Source organism: Gadus macrocephalus, chromosome 7 (assembly GCF_031168955.1).
Source record: "Gadus macrocephalus chromosome 7, ASM3116895v1".
NCBI lineage: Eukaryota > Metazoa > Chordata > Actinopteri > Gadiformes > Gadidae > Gadus > Gadus macrocephalus.
Genome location: NC_082388.1, coordinates 24866063 through 24883653, shown reverse-complemented (window position 1 = coordinate 24883653; position 17591 = coordinate 24866063). Strand labels below are relative to the sequence as shown.

At 39.8% G+C, this 17591-nt stretch overlaps 2 protein-coding genes across 2 annotated transcripts; both read left to right on the top strand.

Moving 5' to 3' along the window:
- Positions 1 to 5232: 5232 nt before the first annotated feature.
- Positions 5233 to 8590, top strand: LOC132462009 (olfactory receptor 9K2-like). Its single transcript, XM_060057558.1, has one exon. The coding sequence runs from the start codon at positions 5539 to 5541 to the stop codon at positions 6484 to 6486; it is 948 nt and encodes a 315-aa protein (XP_059913541.1). The 5' UTR covers positions 5233 to 5538; the 3' UTR covers positions 6487 to 8590.
- Positions 8591 to 14157: 5567 nt separating this feature from the next.
- On the top strand, positions 14158 to 17568 carry LOC132462014 (olfactory receptor 2A12-like). The gene has a single exon (XM_060057562.1). It carries the CDS (start codon positions 15070 to 15072, stop codon positions 16015 to 16017), a length of 948 nt encoding a protein of 315 aa, XP_059913545.1. The 5' UTR covers positions 14158 to 15069; the 3' UTR covers positions 16018 to 17568.
- The last annotated feature ends 23 nt before the right edge of the window (positions 17569 to 17591 follow it).

Below are 17591 nucleotides of genomic sequence, written 5' to 3'. Positions count from 1 at the left end.
GGTTACTTTTGTATTCCAAGCCACATCTCTCAAGTACCTGTATTATTTTATCTGTCAGGCCTGCAGCATCTCGGCGGTCTGCAGATTTAAAGTGCAAAAAACTCTCTTCTACGGCTCCGGCATAATAATATCTTAACACTAAAGAGATCTGCTCCTTTTTTTTTAAGGTCTTTAGTTTCATCTGCCATAAGGGAAAATACTTTACTCTCCTTGTCTTCGTTTATGATGGAAGAGCGTACCATTTCAGCTAATGTATCCAAAATTTCATTTTGAATTTGGTGACTCGTGTATTTTGCATTGCGAGGGCCTGTCATTTTCTTTTTAACAAATGGGTCATGTTTCGCAATCATGTCCAATATAGCCAAGATATTTCCCCTGTTGTCTGCATCTGCTGTCCCCTTGTGTCCCTTCTGTGAAATATTCTGGGTTGCAGTTAACAGTAGGACTTCTGCTAAACTTTTTATGTAGGCACGATTTTCCTCTATCTGCTTATGATGTTCTTTAGTGAGAGTACTCATTAACAAGGCATCAGCTTTATCTGCTCTATCATATTCTTTTCAAGCAATCATTGCATTTGTGTGACCCTCTCTTTAGATGTGCACAAAACCCTCCATCTCTGAATGTTGCCCTTTTCCAGGTTTTATATCCCAAGTGAACACTGACTCTGTGTGTGGAAGGCCAAAATGCCTGCATAACAGTATGCTGAGTCTTGTGTCAGTGAATATTCTGGCCATGTGTGGATAGAGTACCACAATGCCTGAAAGTTTCTGCGCCTGTCGCCCTGGAGTGTCCTTGGATAGAGTTTCAGACGTGGCTGGACTGGACTATGAGCTCTTGATTTGGAAATGTCTGTTTAAAAAAATAAATAATAATAAAGGCATATTCCATTATTAAATTACAGCAGAGATTAATAACAGTCAAGATAACCTCATAAATGGGAGTGTACTATCCCATGTTACTTCTAATGCATTATCTGAACCCTTTAGTCTGCTTAAAAACGTTATAGATTTGAGGCCATTCATCCAACTCTACTCCAGTTGAGGTGAGTGGTGTGACTCATACCTGTCCATGAATTATCAGGCTGCATTTTAACATTGCCACTGCATCAGATTGGGCAAAACTCAAGTGAAATTCAAGTGTCCAGTATGTGTGAAAGAGTGAGTATACCTGGAGGTCCACTTGGGCCACTCCTCATTGGAGGCTCCGCTCTCTCGCTGTCTGAATCTGTCTGCTGTGCTTGTTCTCTGTGGGAATCTAAATATACATATATATATAAAAAACATTCATAGGTGTTCCACAATGTGTTATGATCCACTATCTAAGATACAAACAATTATGATTCATTTTCTACAGCATTAAACACATACAATATAAACTTGAGGACAATATCGATGGAAATGTTAACAGAAGAGTACAACACACAATGTAAGAGTGATGAATTTACCTGGGGGTCCACTTGGGCCACTCCTCAGGGAGGACCCTTCTGTCCTGCTGTCGAAGTTCAATCTTTCAGAAACATCTAAAATATTTAAAATAATTATTATAAGGTGTATAGGTAATTTTCCAAAAAAGGTTTTATAATGCATACTATATAGTGTTTAACAGACACACTATAAGCTAAAGTAGATTAGTGAAAGTGTCTCTGGGTAGCAAATAAAAATATGCCATACTGCCATACTTTTCATGTACTGAAAATGTTTTACAATGCACTGTCAACTTAAACTGCATATGAATAGACACACTTGAAAAAAAATGTAAATAAGATAACCTCGTACCAATCTGTACTGTATATGAGTCTCTATACTGTATACCTGGAGGTTCACTTAAGTTGCTGCTCTCTGGGGGCTCCTCATCCTCGCTCTCTGCCTGTTCTTTCTCCACCTCATCCTCATTATGTGCCTAAGCTGACTTCTTTCCACTTGCCCTGAAGAATGACGCTATGTCTGCCTTCTTCCTCTTCATTATTTTTCCCTCTTTAATGATACACCTATCCAAAATGCAGCATATGCTGCATATACCTGACACAATCATAACAAGTCCTGGCAACTATAGCATTTAACAGCAAATAACTAGATAAATCGAAAATCGATCCGAAGTTACAAAAACAAATAGTGTAGAGAGAGATTATATTAAAACACTGTACAAAGTCTGTAAGACTCGCAAAGTAGTTATCAAATACAGTTTGCTATGTTCTCCTCCGAGGTAGCTTGCTTCTAAACTTCGCAAAATGGATACAGTCATGGGTGGGATAGTCAGTTGCTAGAAGACAATAACAACATCCATTATGATATCATACCATACTGTTTTAGGTTTGTTTCGTTAGCCACAGTTGGAAATCGAAGCCTCAGGTCTGTAGTAGTGGGTTGGCTTAGCTCAGGAGGTAGAGCAGTTTTCCTGTAACCGAAAGGTTGCTAGTTCGATCCCCAGCTCCTCCTTGCTGAGCGTTGATGTGTCCCTGCCGTCGGTGTGTCAGTGTGTATAACCGATGTAAGTCACTTTGGATAAAAGCGTCTGCTTAATGCCCTAATCGTAATTGTAGTAGCAGGCATTCATTGGCGTCGCCAAATGGTCCGACAGTGCCGTCAAAACTGGCCACCCCCCAGCCTCCCCCTGGCTCCGCCATTGCACTTATTGTATGCTTATTGAAAGCAAATCAAACATTTACCACACAAAAAACGTTAGCCTAGTCCTTCCCACGAAGAAGATTAATTGTAATCTCTGTCCCTCAAAAATCTTACGTTTTTATTAAAATGACATTGTCTAACAGCGGTTGTGATGTTTCATGATTATCGTGTTAGACAAAATGTATTTACAAAAGGAACCGTGGTGGGGGGGGTCAGGCACTGTTTTACAGCCTAATGACTAAAACAGAAGCGCCTGAAGTGCTCCGTGTTGCACTTGGGGGAAATGTATCTGTGGCTTAAAGTGTTCATCATAGAGTTGATGGGAGTGGTTACCCAGGATGGACCTGAATTTTTCCCTCATCCTCTCCACCACTGCCTCCAGAATGTCCAGCTCTAGCCCAACAACAGAGCTGGCCTTCCTCACCAGCTTGTCGAGTCTGTTGGTTTCCCCAGCCTTGATACCGCCTCCCCAGCACACCCAGCAAAGACCAGAGTGTAGAACATCTTCAGTAGCCTGCTGCACATGTCAAAGGACCTTTAAAATAAAGTCTTCTTTGACTCTTCTGATAGGGGGCCTCAGTGTTGTCTTGCCAGTCCAGTTTATTATTTATGTGTACTCCAGGCAACTTGTACAAGTCTTCTATCTCTATTTGATCCCCCTGGAGGGTAAGACAACAACAACAATTGCGTGAGGAAAATCCTGAAGAAGATAATAGGGCCTCAGTCCTACAGCCAGCAGCTCTATATCTGGAGTTCAGATCCCCTCCATCACTGTTACATGTCCAGGGTTAGTTTTGTTGGTTACTATTTGGCCTAACCAATAAGTAAATATAAAAAAAATATATACATATATATTATGTCAAGCAAGTCTAGAAATAATATGGGACATGAACTCCAGGCTCCTGGGTGAAAGAGTTTATCAATCCATCCAATGCATGGATTGAGTAGGGCTTTGGCTCAGACATCAGAACTCTTTATAGTGGGATGACCATGGGAATCCCCCCCGTGGGGTATTCCACGAACGGAGGTTTAACAAACACAGAGTTAATGCGGAACTCTAGGTTGATTGACCCTGTGTCAACTATACCAGAGCTGTCGGTTCCACCGCACGGGTTATGCATTAGTTCAACCAACACGGGGTTGGTTAACACAGGGTTGTGCGCGTCCACGCCAAACCTATAAAGACGTTATGTATGGATCATGGAAACCCTGATCGAAATAGCGAAACGGGCCGCTTATTTCAATGAAATGGAACTCCAGGTTCTGCTATGACGAGGAGAAGGACATTATCACAAGAATGGGGAATGCTAAAGCCTCTGAAACCCAGAGAACCAAAGCCTGGCAGCGGATCGCTGACCGCGTATATGTGTTAGCTACATGTCAAAAGCTTGATCCTTAATATTTGAGCCATGAATCTATTAATATCCCAGTTAAGCATTCTTAACGTTCCTACCACATAACCCTTTTCTTCTAAAAAAATATTTACTCTGATGGCTCCCAAGCGGTCAGCAGATCAAGTAAAAATGAAGTATAAAAACATACAAACTGGTAAGCTTTTCCCACCATCGTATTGGTATATTTTGTCAGTCCAGCATTTAAATTTTCAGACCATATTTGTCACTCCTGGATTTAAATAAGCCCTTTTTTTTAAGCCAATCATGAAAAGGCAGACAGTCGGCAGACTGGATCTGGTCCTCAAATTGTCTTGACCCCGGTGAAGGAGCTGTTAATAGACATAAATTCAGGGCGCCCTGGCATGGAGGGGGTACCTTGAGAGGGGGCCATGTCGTGAGGGTACCCCATTGGTTGAATGTAGGTTTTTGTGTTTTTCTTGTATTTTAGATTTTGTTTGCCTTCGAAGTAACACTTGCAAACCGTGTGCGTGCCACAGCGCATATGTTCCAAATGGTTTCTTTTGGTAACTGGGTAGAAAACCTAAAAGAGACAATTCATCAACTTCACAGATCAAGATGGATTAGTGCTTGTAATGAAGCCGCCGGCTACGATCTAACATTCTCCAGTGGATGTATAGTCCGTTAGGACTATTTTATACTTTCTGTTGTAAGCGCCTCTCAGCATAGTACTCAGCCAATATTGCTCTTTGTATGATAGGAGGCCGATGAAAATCTTGGTCCGGACCTGGATGGGTCATCTGAAAGGACTGAGATGTGCTCAGCATCTCCAACATTATAGATAAAACTACCATTTGCAAAAAAACGGAGGGCTACGCAAATAGTCGGGAGGGAACTGAGGCCAGGATTGGTAGTGTTGGCTATGTAAGACTGGAGAAGGCTATTTAAATATATTAAAGATTTGCGCGAGAATCTATATCTCTCCAGCAAAAAGTCATCCGATATGCCAAGATGTCGAGCCGTGGTCTTATTAATCGCTCCCGGTGGATTGCATGAATAATTTGCGCTTCGACATCTACAGGCCTCTCATCAAAAGGGCATGCCATTGTGAACACATGAAATCTGCATTGAACGCGGGTTTAAATACCCAAAACCGGGTTACGTTCCAAACTTAACCTGCGCAAAACCTGCTCCGACCAGCTTTGATCCCCCCCCCCCCCCCCCCAGTTATATTGATGACAGAAGGATAAGGATTCTGTTTAATCTGATATATTTACAATGAAATTAATTTATTTTGGGCGACAGAACTTTAGCCAATCAGAGCGAAGGGACCAGAGCCCGGGCCCCTGAGGCCCCCCTCCTGTCTGCTCCTGAGGTTGTATATGGTGTTGATGACAATGAGGACAATGTTTATGGCTCACTCTTTTATAGAGTGAGCCATAAGGTTGCTCACCCCGCACATCACCCTGGAGAGAGACAGAGAAAGAGAGACAGAGAGCGATTGAAATACTTAAACAGAGAGGAGCTGGCCAAGCTCTCTAACATCACTTGGATATCAAACAATGGACTCTAACACGACTATTGTGAGGCCAGAATATTTCATTATCAGTGGCTTTTCAGGCATCCCTCATGTTAACTACTACTATTTATTTTTACTGGTGCTCTACATCGTGTCAGTGGTGGAAAACGGGGTGGTGATGGCCTTGATCTGCTTAGACCAGAGTCTCAAGACTCCAAAGTATATTGCTGTGTTTAACTTGGCGTTTGTAGACGTGGTCGGCAGCTCCGCCCTGGTGCCCAAGGTTATCGACACGTTCTGGTTCGACCACAAGTACATCTCGTACAGCAACTGCTTAACCTATTTGTTTTTTTATTATGTGATCCTCACCATGCAGTCTCTTAATCTGGCTTTACTCTCCTTTGACAGGCTAATAGCGATCACCTTTCCATTGCGCTATCAGATCATTGTGATTCTGAAGACCATGTTCTCACTGGTAGCTGCTTGCTGGATTATTGCCATCCTTGTCAACTTGATAGTTGTAGGGCTTCTAACACGACTGTCCTACTGCAGGTCTGTTGTTATCAACAGCTATTTCTGTGACCATGGGCCGCTCTATCGACTTGCCTGCAATGACAATTGGCCCAATCATATCATTTCCATAGTGTTACCAGTTTTAATTATTTGGGCTCCATTGCTCTTTATCTTGATATCTTACATGTGCATTGGTGCAGCTTTGGCTAAAATAGCTGGAGTGCAAGATAGGATGAAGGCTTTTAAAACATGCAGTGCCCATATAATGTTGGTGATTATTTATTACTTACCTATTCTAGTCACTTTTAGTGTTGCCGCTAAAATGCCTCGCAATGCAAGGATAATTAGTCTTTCTCTTGCAGCGGTCATACCTCCAGCTTTGAACCCATTGATTTATGTTCTACAGACTCAGGAAATCAAACTGTCTCTGAAAAAGGTCTTCAAAAGAATGAGGCAATCAAAAATGTTATTGAAGTAGATAATCAATATGTGATATTTCATTTCAGATATTGTGTTGAAGCGTACATTTTTTGTTAGGCAAAACATTTGTAATAGTAGTCTAAACAATAATCAGTGAATTTTTGGAATGAAAACCTTCTAACTGAAGAATAATAACTCAACCCATTTAATTTGGATAAGTTAATGAAATGTAATTTTGTGTGATCTATATGACAAAAAGTTAAAATGGGATCTTAAAAGAGCTTATCATTGTTGATATCAGATATTTATGTGTCCATGTGCTGCTTTGTCGAATTGCATGCAATAACATTCAGGCTGATAATACACTTGCCAACAACTGTTATTCTTTGGGTTCCATTGCTATTTATCTTGATCACTTATGTACATGTGCATTGGCACAGCTTTGGTAAAGATAGCCCAAACCCAAGATAGAATAAAGACTTTTAAAACCTGCAGTGCTCAAATTATGTTGGTGGCCATTTATTAACAACCTATTCTAATCGCTTTCACATTACATGCTAAAATACCTCCGTCAGCATGATTAATGTCTCTTGCTGCTGTCCTTCCTCCAGCGTCGAACCGACTCATTTATGTTTTACATACAAACAGTCTCTCAAAGAAATATTCACAAGAATAAAACAAACACAAACTGCCATGAAGATATTGTGTTTTATTGTACATCCTTTGTTAGCTGTTTGTTGAGTAAAACAAACAAATAAATTAATTCCCCCTCCTTAAGATCTTGATTGAACAGAATGTCCAAATTATTCATTCAATATCATTAAAATTTTCACATTGAATACATCTTGTTTACATTAAATCAGGCTGGAACATGATTCTGTTTGTGAAACACTGTTCAAACTATTTGAAAATAACCAAGGAGCTGTAGTAATGCGTAAATAAAGTAAAATATAAAGGTGTGTTATTATTTTAAATAGTTACGTGTCACTGTGTAGAGTAAATTGTCGGAAGTTTGTATACACAATATCTTATCTATTCTAATCTTATATAGGGCTTAAAGGGGCCCTATTATGCCCTTTTTTATTGTTTATTATTTAATTTGTTTGACCTCATAGAATTGATTTACAACGATAAAGGGTTGTCTAGCACATTATTTTTTCTCCTACTTTTATGAGTATTACAACCCCTATGTGAAACACCCTGTTGCTTAGAATTTTGAGGCATTTAGAATCTTGGTGCTGACAGGGTGCTGACGTCTCTTCAGGCACTCTGTCACTCTGTCTACTATGGCTTCAGTGCTACCGTACCAATTTGAGCCTGAGTCGGACCCCGAAAGCGATAATGGAGCTGACGACGCTAATGACGAGCGCGCTGTTAGTCGTAGAATGGACCAAGACATTTCACAGTGGTAAGTTTTTGTTTATGCTATAATATGCACACACGATTCATCATGTATTTAGCCCAGCTTTTCTGACTTAGCTTGCAGCTAGTATACTACTCGTACTATTCAAGCGTCCGTAACAAGCTTTTATGTCCCGACATGGCATATTGTTGACTACTTTTGTCCGTCAAAATACACTGTTATAACTTATAACATCCCTACTACCTAGGTGCACCTGTGGGAATTATGCCACTATGCCCAACGAAGTGGAGAACGTCTGCTGTAGAGAAATTCCAAAGGTAAAACGGATGAGCTTTAGGCTAAGCTGCACCGTTTGTTGAGAACGATCTCATGTCATATATCAATCATCTTCGGAGGATGTTATGATATATTTATATATATATACAGGCGCGTGCCGTCCATATGGGCAGGTGGGGCGGCGAACTCCCTGCAAAAGCATGCTCCCAAAAAAATAGTTCCTCAGTAAATCATTGCTCCAAGTTTATTATTAATAATGTGATTGTCACATTAACTATCTATTGTTTCTGTAGGCTTTCCGACTATTTTTGGTCTGTTGATATCAAATTGATGGTGGCCATTCTAGTTGAGTTCTGTTTAACGTGTCATGCAATGTGGGGCGGTGGAGCTCAACGACCGCGTCCTTCCGTATGTTTCTAGCATAACCCTGCAGGCTGCAATAAGAATTGCAATCCGCGCTATAAGACGCCCATATGGTCGTAAAGTAGTCTGCCCCATGGTCATATTCTAGGACTATTGTTGTCGAATTACTCCGCCTGTATCTTTCGGCACTGTTGTTGTCGAATTACTCCGCCTGTATCTTTCGGCATTGAAGCCTATTTATTCATTTATTTCAGCAGGTATTAAAATTGTACCTGATTTCATACCTGATTTAAACAGCTGTTATTGAGAAATACCTGATTTCAAAAGTGTTGTTGAGAGATTTGCACACATCGTCGGGCCAAGTTCCAAATCGAAGGTCTAATAATTGATTGATGACTTGTATTTCTACTTTTCATGTATTTGCAATGCACTCGCTAAGCCTGTTGTTAAATTGTTGTTAGATTGTTAAAATAAAATATGGAAGAAATAACTTACCTATAATGTCGAATTTGTCCTTTGAAATGTTTGACTTTGCAGAGTTGGTTTTTCCATTGCACATGGGCTATAATTAATTCTAATTAATTCTTACTCACAATTACTTTAGTTAACATGTTTTAATGTAGCTCAAAATATACATTTTAAAAATATATATAAATTGTGGGTGTGGTCATACGCCAGTCGTTTCTGCCCCACCGAAATGAAGGGGCACCACACGCTACTGTTTATATACATCCTCAGAAGATGAGTAGCCTCTCACTATCACCACAAAACCTTATAAGTAACTTCTAGTAAACTATGTTGCAGGTTTAGATCATCTCTACCATATAGCAACAGGAACACCAGTCCACTTGTAATGGAAAACGAGTGATCTCCCCATTCTCCTCACCTGTTTGCTGTAGTACCAGCCAACTGTACCATGATTGTTATGTGAAGTCATTAGAGATACCATTTTTTGTAAATAACAATCCTACTCGAATAGATGTTGCTTCAGCAATACCAGTTACGAGAAATCTCACCTGTTCACTGTTGTCTCAGCCATCTATTTACTGTATAACAATCATTGTTATGTAGAACTAATCAGTGATATATATATTTTTTTTCAATAAAAGTATGACTGGAAAACAGATGTTGCTTCCTGAATCTGTATTGTCCTATGAAGTCATGTTGTACTCTGTGATGTCAAGGTCACTTTACACAATAGTTATTTTGTCTTATTGTATTTATTAGGTACTAAGACGAATGAGCCAAGTGCCAGAATCAATAACCTGCATGACACAACATCAAGGCCTAGAGTCTCTGTGTCTCAACACATAGTTTACAAAATATTTACAAGTATGATTATGGACCTGTGAGGCACACAACAGATGAAGAGTAAGTAATTTTGGCTGTAAGCTTCTACTAAACAAAACCAAAGCAATAATATAAATGTATTTATGTGATTTGAATCAATTTACCATCAAAAGAAAAACAGAATGAAACTATTATGCCTCGAGCTACGGGGCCTTATCATGCACCCCCACCTCCCAACAAAGCCAAAAAATTTTTTTTTTTATAATATATATATAATTTATATAGATAGTATATAAATAGTATATGTCTTTCTGTCCATCTACTTCTCAAACTCTGTTTTGCAATCTGATCCATTGCCCCCGACCCAAGCTTGTCCAGGAACGCAGCAAAAGGTGATTGATGAGGTCTACCATTGACTCCCAGCAAAAGTACATGCTTACGTCACCTCGTACCGGAAGTAAAATAAAGCCGCGGAGAGAATCCCAACGAGCCGTTTCTAGGCAGCTCGGTAACAGTGATTTGCGGTAGTCATTTATTCCCCCTTGTGGGAAATTTGTGGTATTGTAACTTTGCCAACCATTTATATACCCAAAAACATATGTAAAGCGCAATAGGAGAAGGAAAGAACGGAAAAGCATAATAGGACCGCTTTAAAGTCTTTTTGAAAAAAACGCAATGAGCTACCCCAGTAACATCAATAATCAAATATACTTTATTTCATTCAATGTTAATTCTATGGCAGTAAAATTGGCCTTGCCATTGAATTGAAGGTTGCCGAGCAAAGAGTTTGCTGCTTAGTCAATACCCTCTAAACATTGGATGTCGGATAGACGTGCAGATCATGTCTATATCTGGTCCGTTGGTCCATGACCAATTCTGGACATCTATTTGACGTCCAAATTAGGTCCACTATTTGGATGTCAAACAATGACCCAACTTGGATGTCATATTGATGTTCAACACCTTTGAACTGGGTACATTTTTTTGGACATCATTTGGACACCTATGACAGGTGCAGGAAATTCATACATTATGTAATATTTTTTACATGATTTGTATTATGTTTTTTGTTATTTTACATTTCCTGGTTTATCTATTTTAAGTAATCAAGTAATTTCTTTATGCATATCTTTATTTTTTCATTTATCTGTTTATTTATTTGGAAATGCCGTTTGTGCGAAAAGTTCAGTATATAATTTCCTGGTAGCCTATCCACCTTATTCCTAACTTAAATTGTTATGCCATGCCAGCCGTTGTGTTGGGCATCCATGGCCTACATGTTAAGGAGTTGGACAAGTAACCAGAGGATGCTCGGTTCGAATCCGACCGGGACACAAAAAATGTGGACTTCTCAACAAAATGGCTGCGCCCATGAATAGATTAAATTTTTTTGTATTTGTACCACGTAGGTCAATTTAAATGCTCTTACACACTTGATTACATTGCAACTTTATTTTGGTCACCAATTTATACATTGCATGGTCTTGCTGTGCGTGCAATACAATGTAAAGTTGTGTGTTTGTTTTCGGGCTGGTTTGCTAAAGAGGCTAATGTAGCTAACAATAAACAACGACTAGCAAATTTCATGACACAATCACAAAGACAAACAGGAACGCTATGAATGCTCCGAGACATCAAACGTGCAACTCGGAAAGCCATGAGCTGCGCCAAACCGCACCTTCACTACACCAAGCCGCACCGAACTGACCCGCACCCTCCAGTGGAAATGCGCAAATTCTGTGTACTTTGCACTTTCATAAATAAGACATGCTGAAATTTCGGTTTTATAACTGATCCGTCTTATTTTGTTTACAAGTTAGGGATGGAGTCTGGAGGTGATGTGGGGTACTTATGTTTACTGTTTACATATTAGATTACACAGTTCAGGCGGTTGCAGCTAGCTCAGGGGAGAGACTGTGACACTAGGTGGTACAACCTGAGACAATAAAAAAGAATTGCCTTCTGCATTTTTGTTTTTTCTTTTCCCTCCATTGTACCGAACTCGTACCGAACCGTGATGTCTGAACCGAGGTGTGAACCGAACAGTGACTTCAGTGCACCGTTACACCCCTACTGCTCCGGGTATGCCGGTGTGCATGTGTTCACCAGCTCCCGGATGGGTCAAAAGCAGAGAAAGAATTTCCTCCAAACAGGGACAATAAACGATATCTTAACGTCCTACGTGCAGGTTAACCAGAAGTTTTGATTAATGGTTACACAAAGCCCTCAAAATATGTGTGGGGGGGAAGAGGAGAGCCATTTTTCTATATTAGGTAAAAACATCTAATTTGCCGAAATTGAGTGATAGGTTATATACAATTAAGAAAAAACAACGGTGGGCCTCTTCATAGCTAATTTACATATTTCTTTAATTCATTAATGTCTTTATTAATTTATTTTTTTACAAACCTTAAAGGCATATTGTACGATTTTCAGTGATATGCACTTTTTAATATGTTGTTGAAATTGGTTTATACATCCTGACAGCAATAAATAACTTATGGGCAATGAAAAAGAAGCGAAAAAAAAACGAATTCTGTATCTGCTATAAACCTGTTAAAATGCTTACCAATCTGAGACATTGTACCCGAATCTAAAGAACCAATCACAAGCATGCGCGTTCTCTCCCCTCTGTGTACGAGCCTGAGCCGGCCTGAGCGCGTTCACGGAGGGCAAAGAAAGCGTTGTTATCATAGTAGTTCATGACAGTGGACTAGACCTAGTGAGCCTACAACGTTAACACGATGGAAGAAAAAAAACAGAAGTTACCACTGCCACCGTTACTTGCCCCGGTTCATCCTTTTAAAAAGGCAAGAAAAGGAAAGACAGAAAATGAAAAGGCAGCAACAAAAAAAAAGTTGGAGAATGCTTGAGGAAAAACGAGAATAAATATTGGATTCGCTTTTCAGCAATGGCGACAGCTGAGGGAGTTGAATGGCCTGAAAAGTGACGCAATGGTTGCCGTTGAAGTAAGCCGTAAGCAGCATTAGCGCTCGTGCACGGCTCTGTGTCGAGGGGTTGGGGCAGGGAGTCCTGAAGGGTGGGGGAGGAGTTAAACGGAACTCCGAAGAGAAGCTAATTTCAAATCATGCTAGCTCTCTCACATCGTACAGTATAGCTTTAATGTTTGGTGCCCCCCTCAGGTACTTGGTGCCCTATGCACTCTGCGTACACTCTGTATAGGGAGCGGCGGGCCTGCACAAAGCATATTGTCCAACCCGGCGGGTGTGCTCTCTCTCTCTCTCACTCTCACACGCCTGTACACAATCACTCCAACTTATCCAACTCCAAGGCTAGGCTGCTTCACTAATACCACAACTAACCACAAGGCCTTCATCACCATGCAGTATGCCAGAAAGGACACACACACAGTCGCACACACTCATCTTATGCAAAGCAATCCTTTTTATCATCAACAGTCATTCACTGCAAAGATTTAAAGCCTCTTACCATAAGTTAGAATGGACCCAAAGTATGTGATTGATACAGTCGGTTTAACTTTCGCTTGTTAGGCGCACATGGCTAATTTGCATACGCGCACTGGACTGGCTGGCTGCGAAAGGCAAATAATAGAACATATTTAATTATCTTTCTATCTGTCTATCTATCTATCAACGCATGTGTCTAGTTTTAATCTGATGTATTTTGTGTATGTCCAGTCAGACTTGATGTCTCCCTTGTTCTGTGTGGTCTTGTAGGCTATACTGTGTGAGCCGAATCACCTAAATGAATTCCCGATGATTTGTGTTGTTTGGTATTAATAAAGACTTGACTAGGCTATCTATCTATCTAGGCTATTAATTAACAATTATTCACGGAGCCTGAGGTGAATAATTGTTAATTAAATGTTTTCGTATATACTACACGTGAACACTCCAAAAATAAACAGGATAACACTTTTTGCAGGGATTTATTGGTTTTTAGTATTGGGTTATTTTTTGTTATTAGCGAACATATTGCGATGAAAACAATATCGAGTTTGAGATGTAAATCATGGGATATTGCCCAATATCCCGAGATAGCGAACCAGTCAATTTGTGCCATTTTAGGAGGTTCACGTGTAGCATATACTAACTATATATATTATCTTTGTATTTATCTATGTATCTGTGTAATCTGCTGAACACTCTCTTACTAGTCTCTACTCTCAAGGGTCTCAATGCGGCTTTGGTCCGTTTCTCCCCAACGTGACGTCATGCAATGCATTCTGGGGGAAATGAGAATCAATAGCAAACCGTTGAAATAGTATCTACTTTTTCTATTACATTCAGTTTTGTGATACCTAACAACATTACATACAATAAACAACATTTTAAATCTTTATTACCAACAAGCAACTTGCACAAATTCGTTGGAAAATAAACCCTGCAACACGGCCTTTAAATTCTCAAATGTCTGGGACAAAGCTACTTGACACTAAAATGGAAGAGTAAGGTATAGGGATTTATATGGTAAAGTCTTCTAAAAGCACAATTGCATTGAGTTCCTTCTGCTTAGGTCTGCCAAGACAATGTGAATAAAAACAAACACATTCAAAGCCTTGAAACTAAACCCTCATCAGGAATAATCTGAAGATGAAACGGCAATTATTCCCGAACAATCCCTTTTTCCCCTTTTCTCTGAAATCGTTTTGACACTCTGGACTTATTAGACGCGTGCGTCATAGTGCCGAGAGCCCCCTTCACCAGATTCCAACCAGCCTGCCCCTCTCTGATTGGCCTCAGTGTTGTCCGTCCAGTCCAGTTTATTGTTTAGGTGTACTCCTGGCAACTTGTACAAGGCTTCTATCTCTATTTTATCCCCCTGGATGGTAAGTCAACAACAACAACAATGGAGTGAGGAAAATCCTGAGGCAGATAATAGGGCCTCAGTCCTACAGCCAGCAGCTCTATATCTGGAGTCCTGATCCCCTCCATCACTGTTACATGTCCAGGGTTAGTTTTGTTGGTTGCTACTTGGCCTAACCAATAAGAAAATAATATTTAAAAAATAATAATATGGGACATGAACTCCAGTCTCCTGGGTGAAAGAGTTTATCCATTCATCCAATGCATGGATGGAATAGGGCCTTGGCTCAGACATCGGAACATTTTATGATTTTATTTATTTATTTTGGGGCGAGAGAACTTTAGCCAATCAGAGCGAAGGGGCCGGAGCCCAGGCCCCTGAGGCCCCCCTCCTGCCTGCTACTGAGGCTGTATCTGGTGATGATGACAATGTACTGTCAGGGTGAGGCATAAAGCTGCCCTACACATCACCCTGAACAGAGGGAGAGAAAAAAGAGACAGTGATTGAAATACGTAGAGAGAGGACCTGGTCAAGCTCTCTAACATAACTTGGATACAAACAATGGACTCTAACATGACTATTGTGAGACCAGCATACTTCGTTATCAGTGGCTTTTCAGGAATCCCTCATGTTAACTACTACTATTTATTTTTACTGGTGCTCTACATCATGTCAGTGGTGGAAAACAGTGTAGTGATGGCCTTGATATGCTTAGACCAGAGTCTCAAGACTCCAAAGTATATTGCTGTGTTTAACTTGGCGTTTGTAGACGTGGTCGGCAGTTCCTCCCTGGTGCCCAAGGTTATCGACACGTTCTGGTTCGACCACAAGTACATCACGTACAGCAACTGCTTAACTTATGAGTTTTTTAATTATATGACCCTCACCATGCAGTCTCTTAATCTGGTTGTACTCTCCTTCGACAGGCTAGTGGCGATCACCTTTCCATTACGTTATCAGATCATTGTGAGTCTGAAGACCATGTTCTCACTGATAGCTGCTTGCTGGATTATTGCCATCCTTGTCAACTTGATAGCTGTAGGGCTTCTAACACGACTGTCCTACTGCAGGTCTGTTGTTATCGACAGCTATTTCTGTGACCATGCACCACTTTATCGACTCGCCTGCAATGACAATCGGCCTAATTATATACTTGCCAAAGTGTTACCAGCTATTATTCTTTGGGTTCCATTGCTGTTTGTCTTGATCACTTACACATCCATTGGTGTTGCTCTGTCTAAAATAGCTGGAGCCCATGATAGAATGAAGGCTTTCAAAACATGCAGTGCTCACATGATTTTAGTGGCAATCTATTACTTACCAATTCTATTCACTTTGGCTTTGGATGCTAAAGTGCCTCCAAATGTCAGGATCATTAATATGTCTCTCGCTGCTGTCCTACCTCCAGTGTTGAACCCACTCATTTATGTTTTACAGACTCAGGAAATTAAACAGTCTCTGAAAAAGGTGTTCAAAAGAATAAAACGATCAAAAATTGCTATGAAATAGAAGATCCAAATTTAATATTTTATTTAAGATATTGTGTTGTATGGTGCATACTTTGATACGTTTATTGTTGAATGCAAGTGAGGGATTACATGCAAGTATGTAAATGTCATTGACTTCTGCAATATGTAAGATTGAGGCCCTCACAATTAGTAGGCGAGAGACTTTCAGCTCAATAACAGAGTTCTGTTCACTCTAACTGCTCTAATAGCTAGGCAAGCGGGGAGGCCTGAGTGGGAGGGGTTAGGGACTGTTGATATGAAGCATCTTGCAAACAGAGGTATGGTCTGGCAAACATTGTTCATAGCAACTATATTGGTTTGAGGATGCTATCGATTATATTATTGACATTTTTCCTGCCGATAAAATGACAGAATTACCAAATAATTAGCTCAATATCATTACATTTTGCACATTGAATGTGTCTTGTTTACATTGAGAACAGCCTAGCACATGATTCTGTTTGTACAATAAAGTGTAAAAACTATTTTAAAATAACCAGGGGCATTTATTATGTGTAAATAAATCAAAGTGAAATATAAAAAAGGGTTAAGGCTTTTCTTTTAAATGAAAAGACTTGCGTTACTGTGTATATACGATTGTCTGAGGTTTGTACATATTTTAATCCAGGCTTATCATATGTTTGGTTTAATAAAGTATTTCTAAGTAGAAAGAATGTCTCTGACAAGAATTAACTAACCCAGGGCTTTGGTCATGCAAGCAAGAAAAATATTGTGTCCGGGCGGGACCTCTTCTCCTTCTTTGGTTTATTGGCGGCTGGCAAACCAATGTTAAAAGGTGCATGCTGCTGACTACTATTCATCGAATAACAAATATGATCAAGATCATCATTATCTATAATCTTTTCATTAATTAATATCAGCATACTACTCCATGTGCCACCTTTAATATTCATGCATTTTGCAGTTGCAATATCATTTTATTGACCCAGGTGTTTATGAATAGGGTTCAATTTCAATTCAATTTCATTAGTATATTTCCATGGGAATCACTCCTGAGCAGGGCCGTGCACAGACATTGCCGTGGGAAGTACGAGGACATCAATCCCCCTGTTGTATTGATGACAGAATGATAATGATTCTGTTCAATCTGATATATTTACAATGATGCTGATATAAACTAATGAATCTGCAGTAGTTAAAACTACAACAATAATACAGCTATCATGGAAAAGTAAACACCAAAGAAATAAATGTAAGCCGTTTCTCAATTTGCGTTCTTATCTGTACTTGTGTACTTGCGTTCTTGTGAAAGGTCATCAGTGGTAGCCCAAGTACTGTTCCAATTAAAAGTTTGCATCAAGTCAAGTATAGTCTACCAACCTGGGAATGTTCTTGATTCGTTCTTAAACTGGCCATTCCATCGAGGATGCATTTCCCCGCTTAGTATCTTTTCATTTATACAAATGACACTGACATCTGTCAAAAACCTACCTATATACCGTTTACATATAGAGTCCTATTTAAAAAAAAAATATTTGTATCTAAGCTATAATATAGGCTATATAGGAACATTTTAGAAATATAACAAAAATGTAGGCCCGTTCATCTAAAATA

Excerpts from the sequence above, each read along its gene's own strand:
- LOC132462009 (XM_060057558.1), top strand. The coding sequence starts at position 5,539 with ATGGACTCTAACACGACTATTGTGAGGCCAGAATATTTCATTATCAGT.
- LOC132462014 (XM_060057562.1), top strand. The coding sequence starts at position 15,070 with ATGGACTCTAACATGACTATTGTGAGACCAGCATACTTCGTTATCAGT.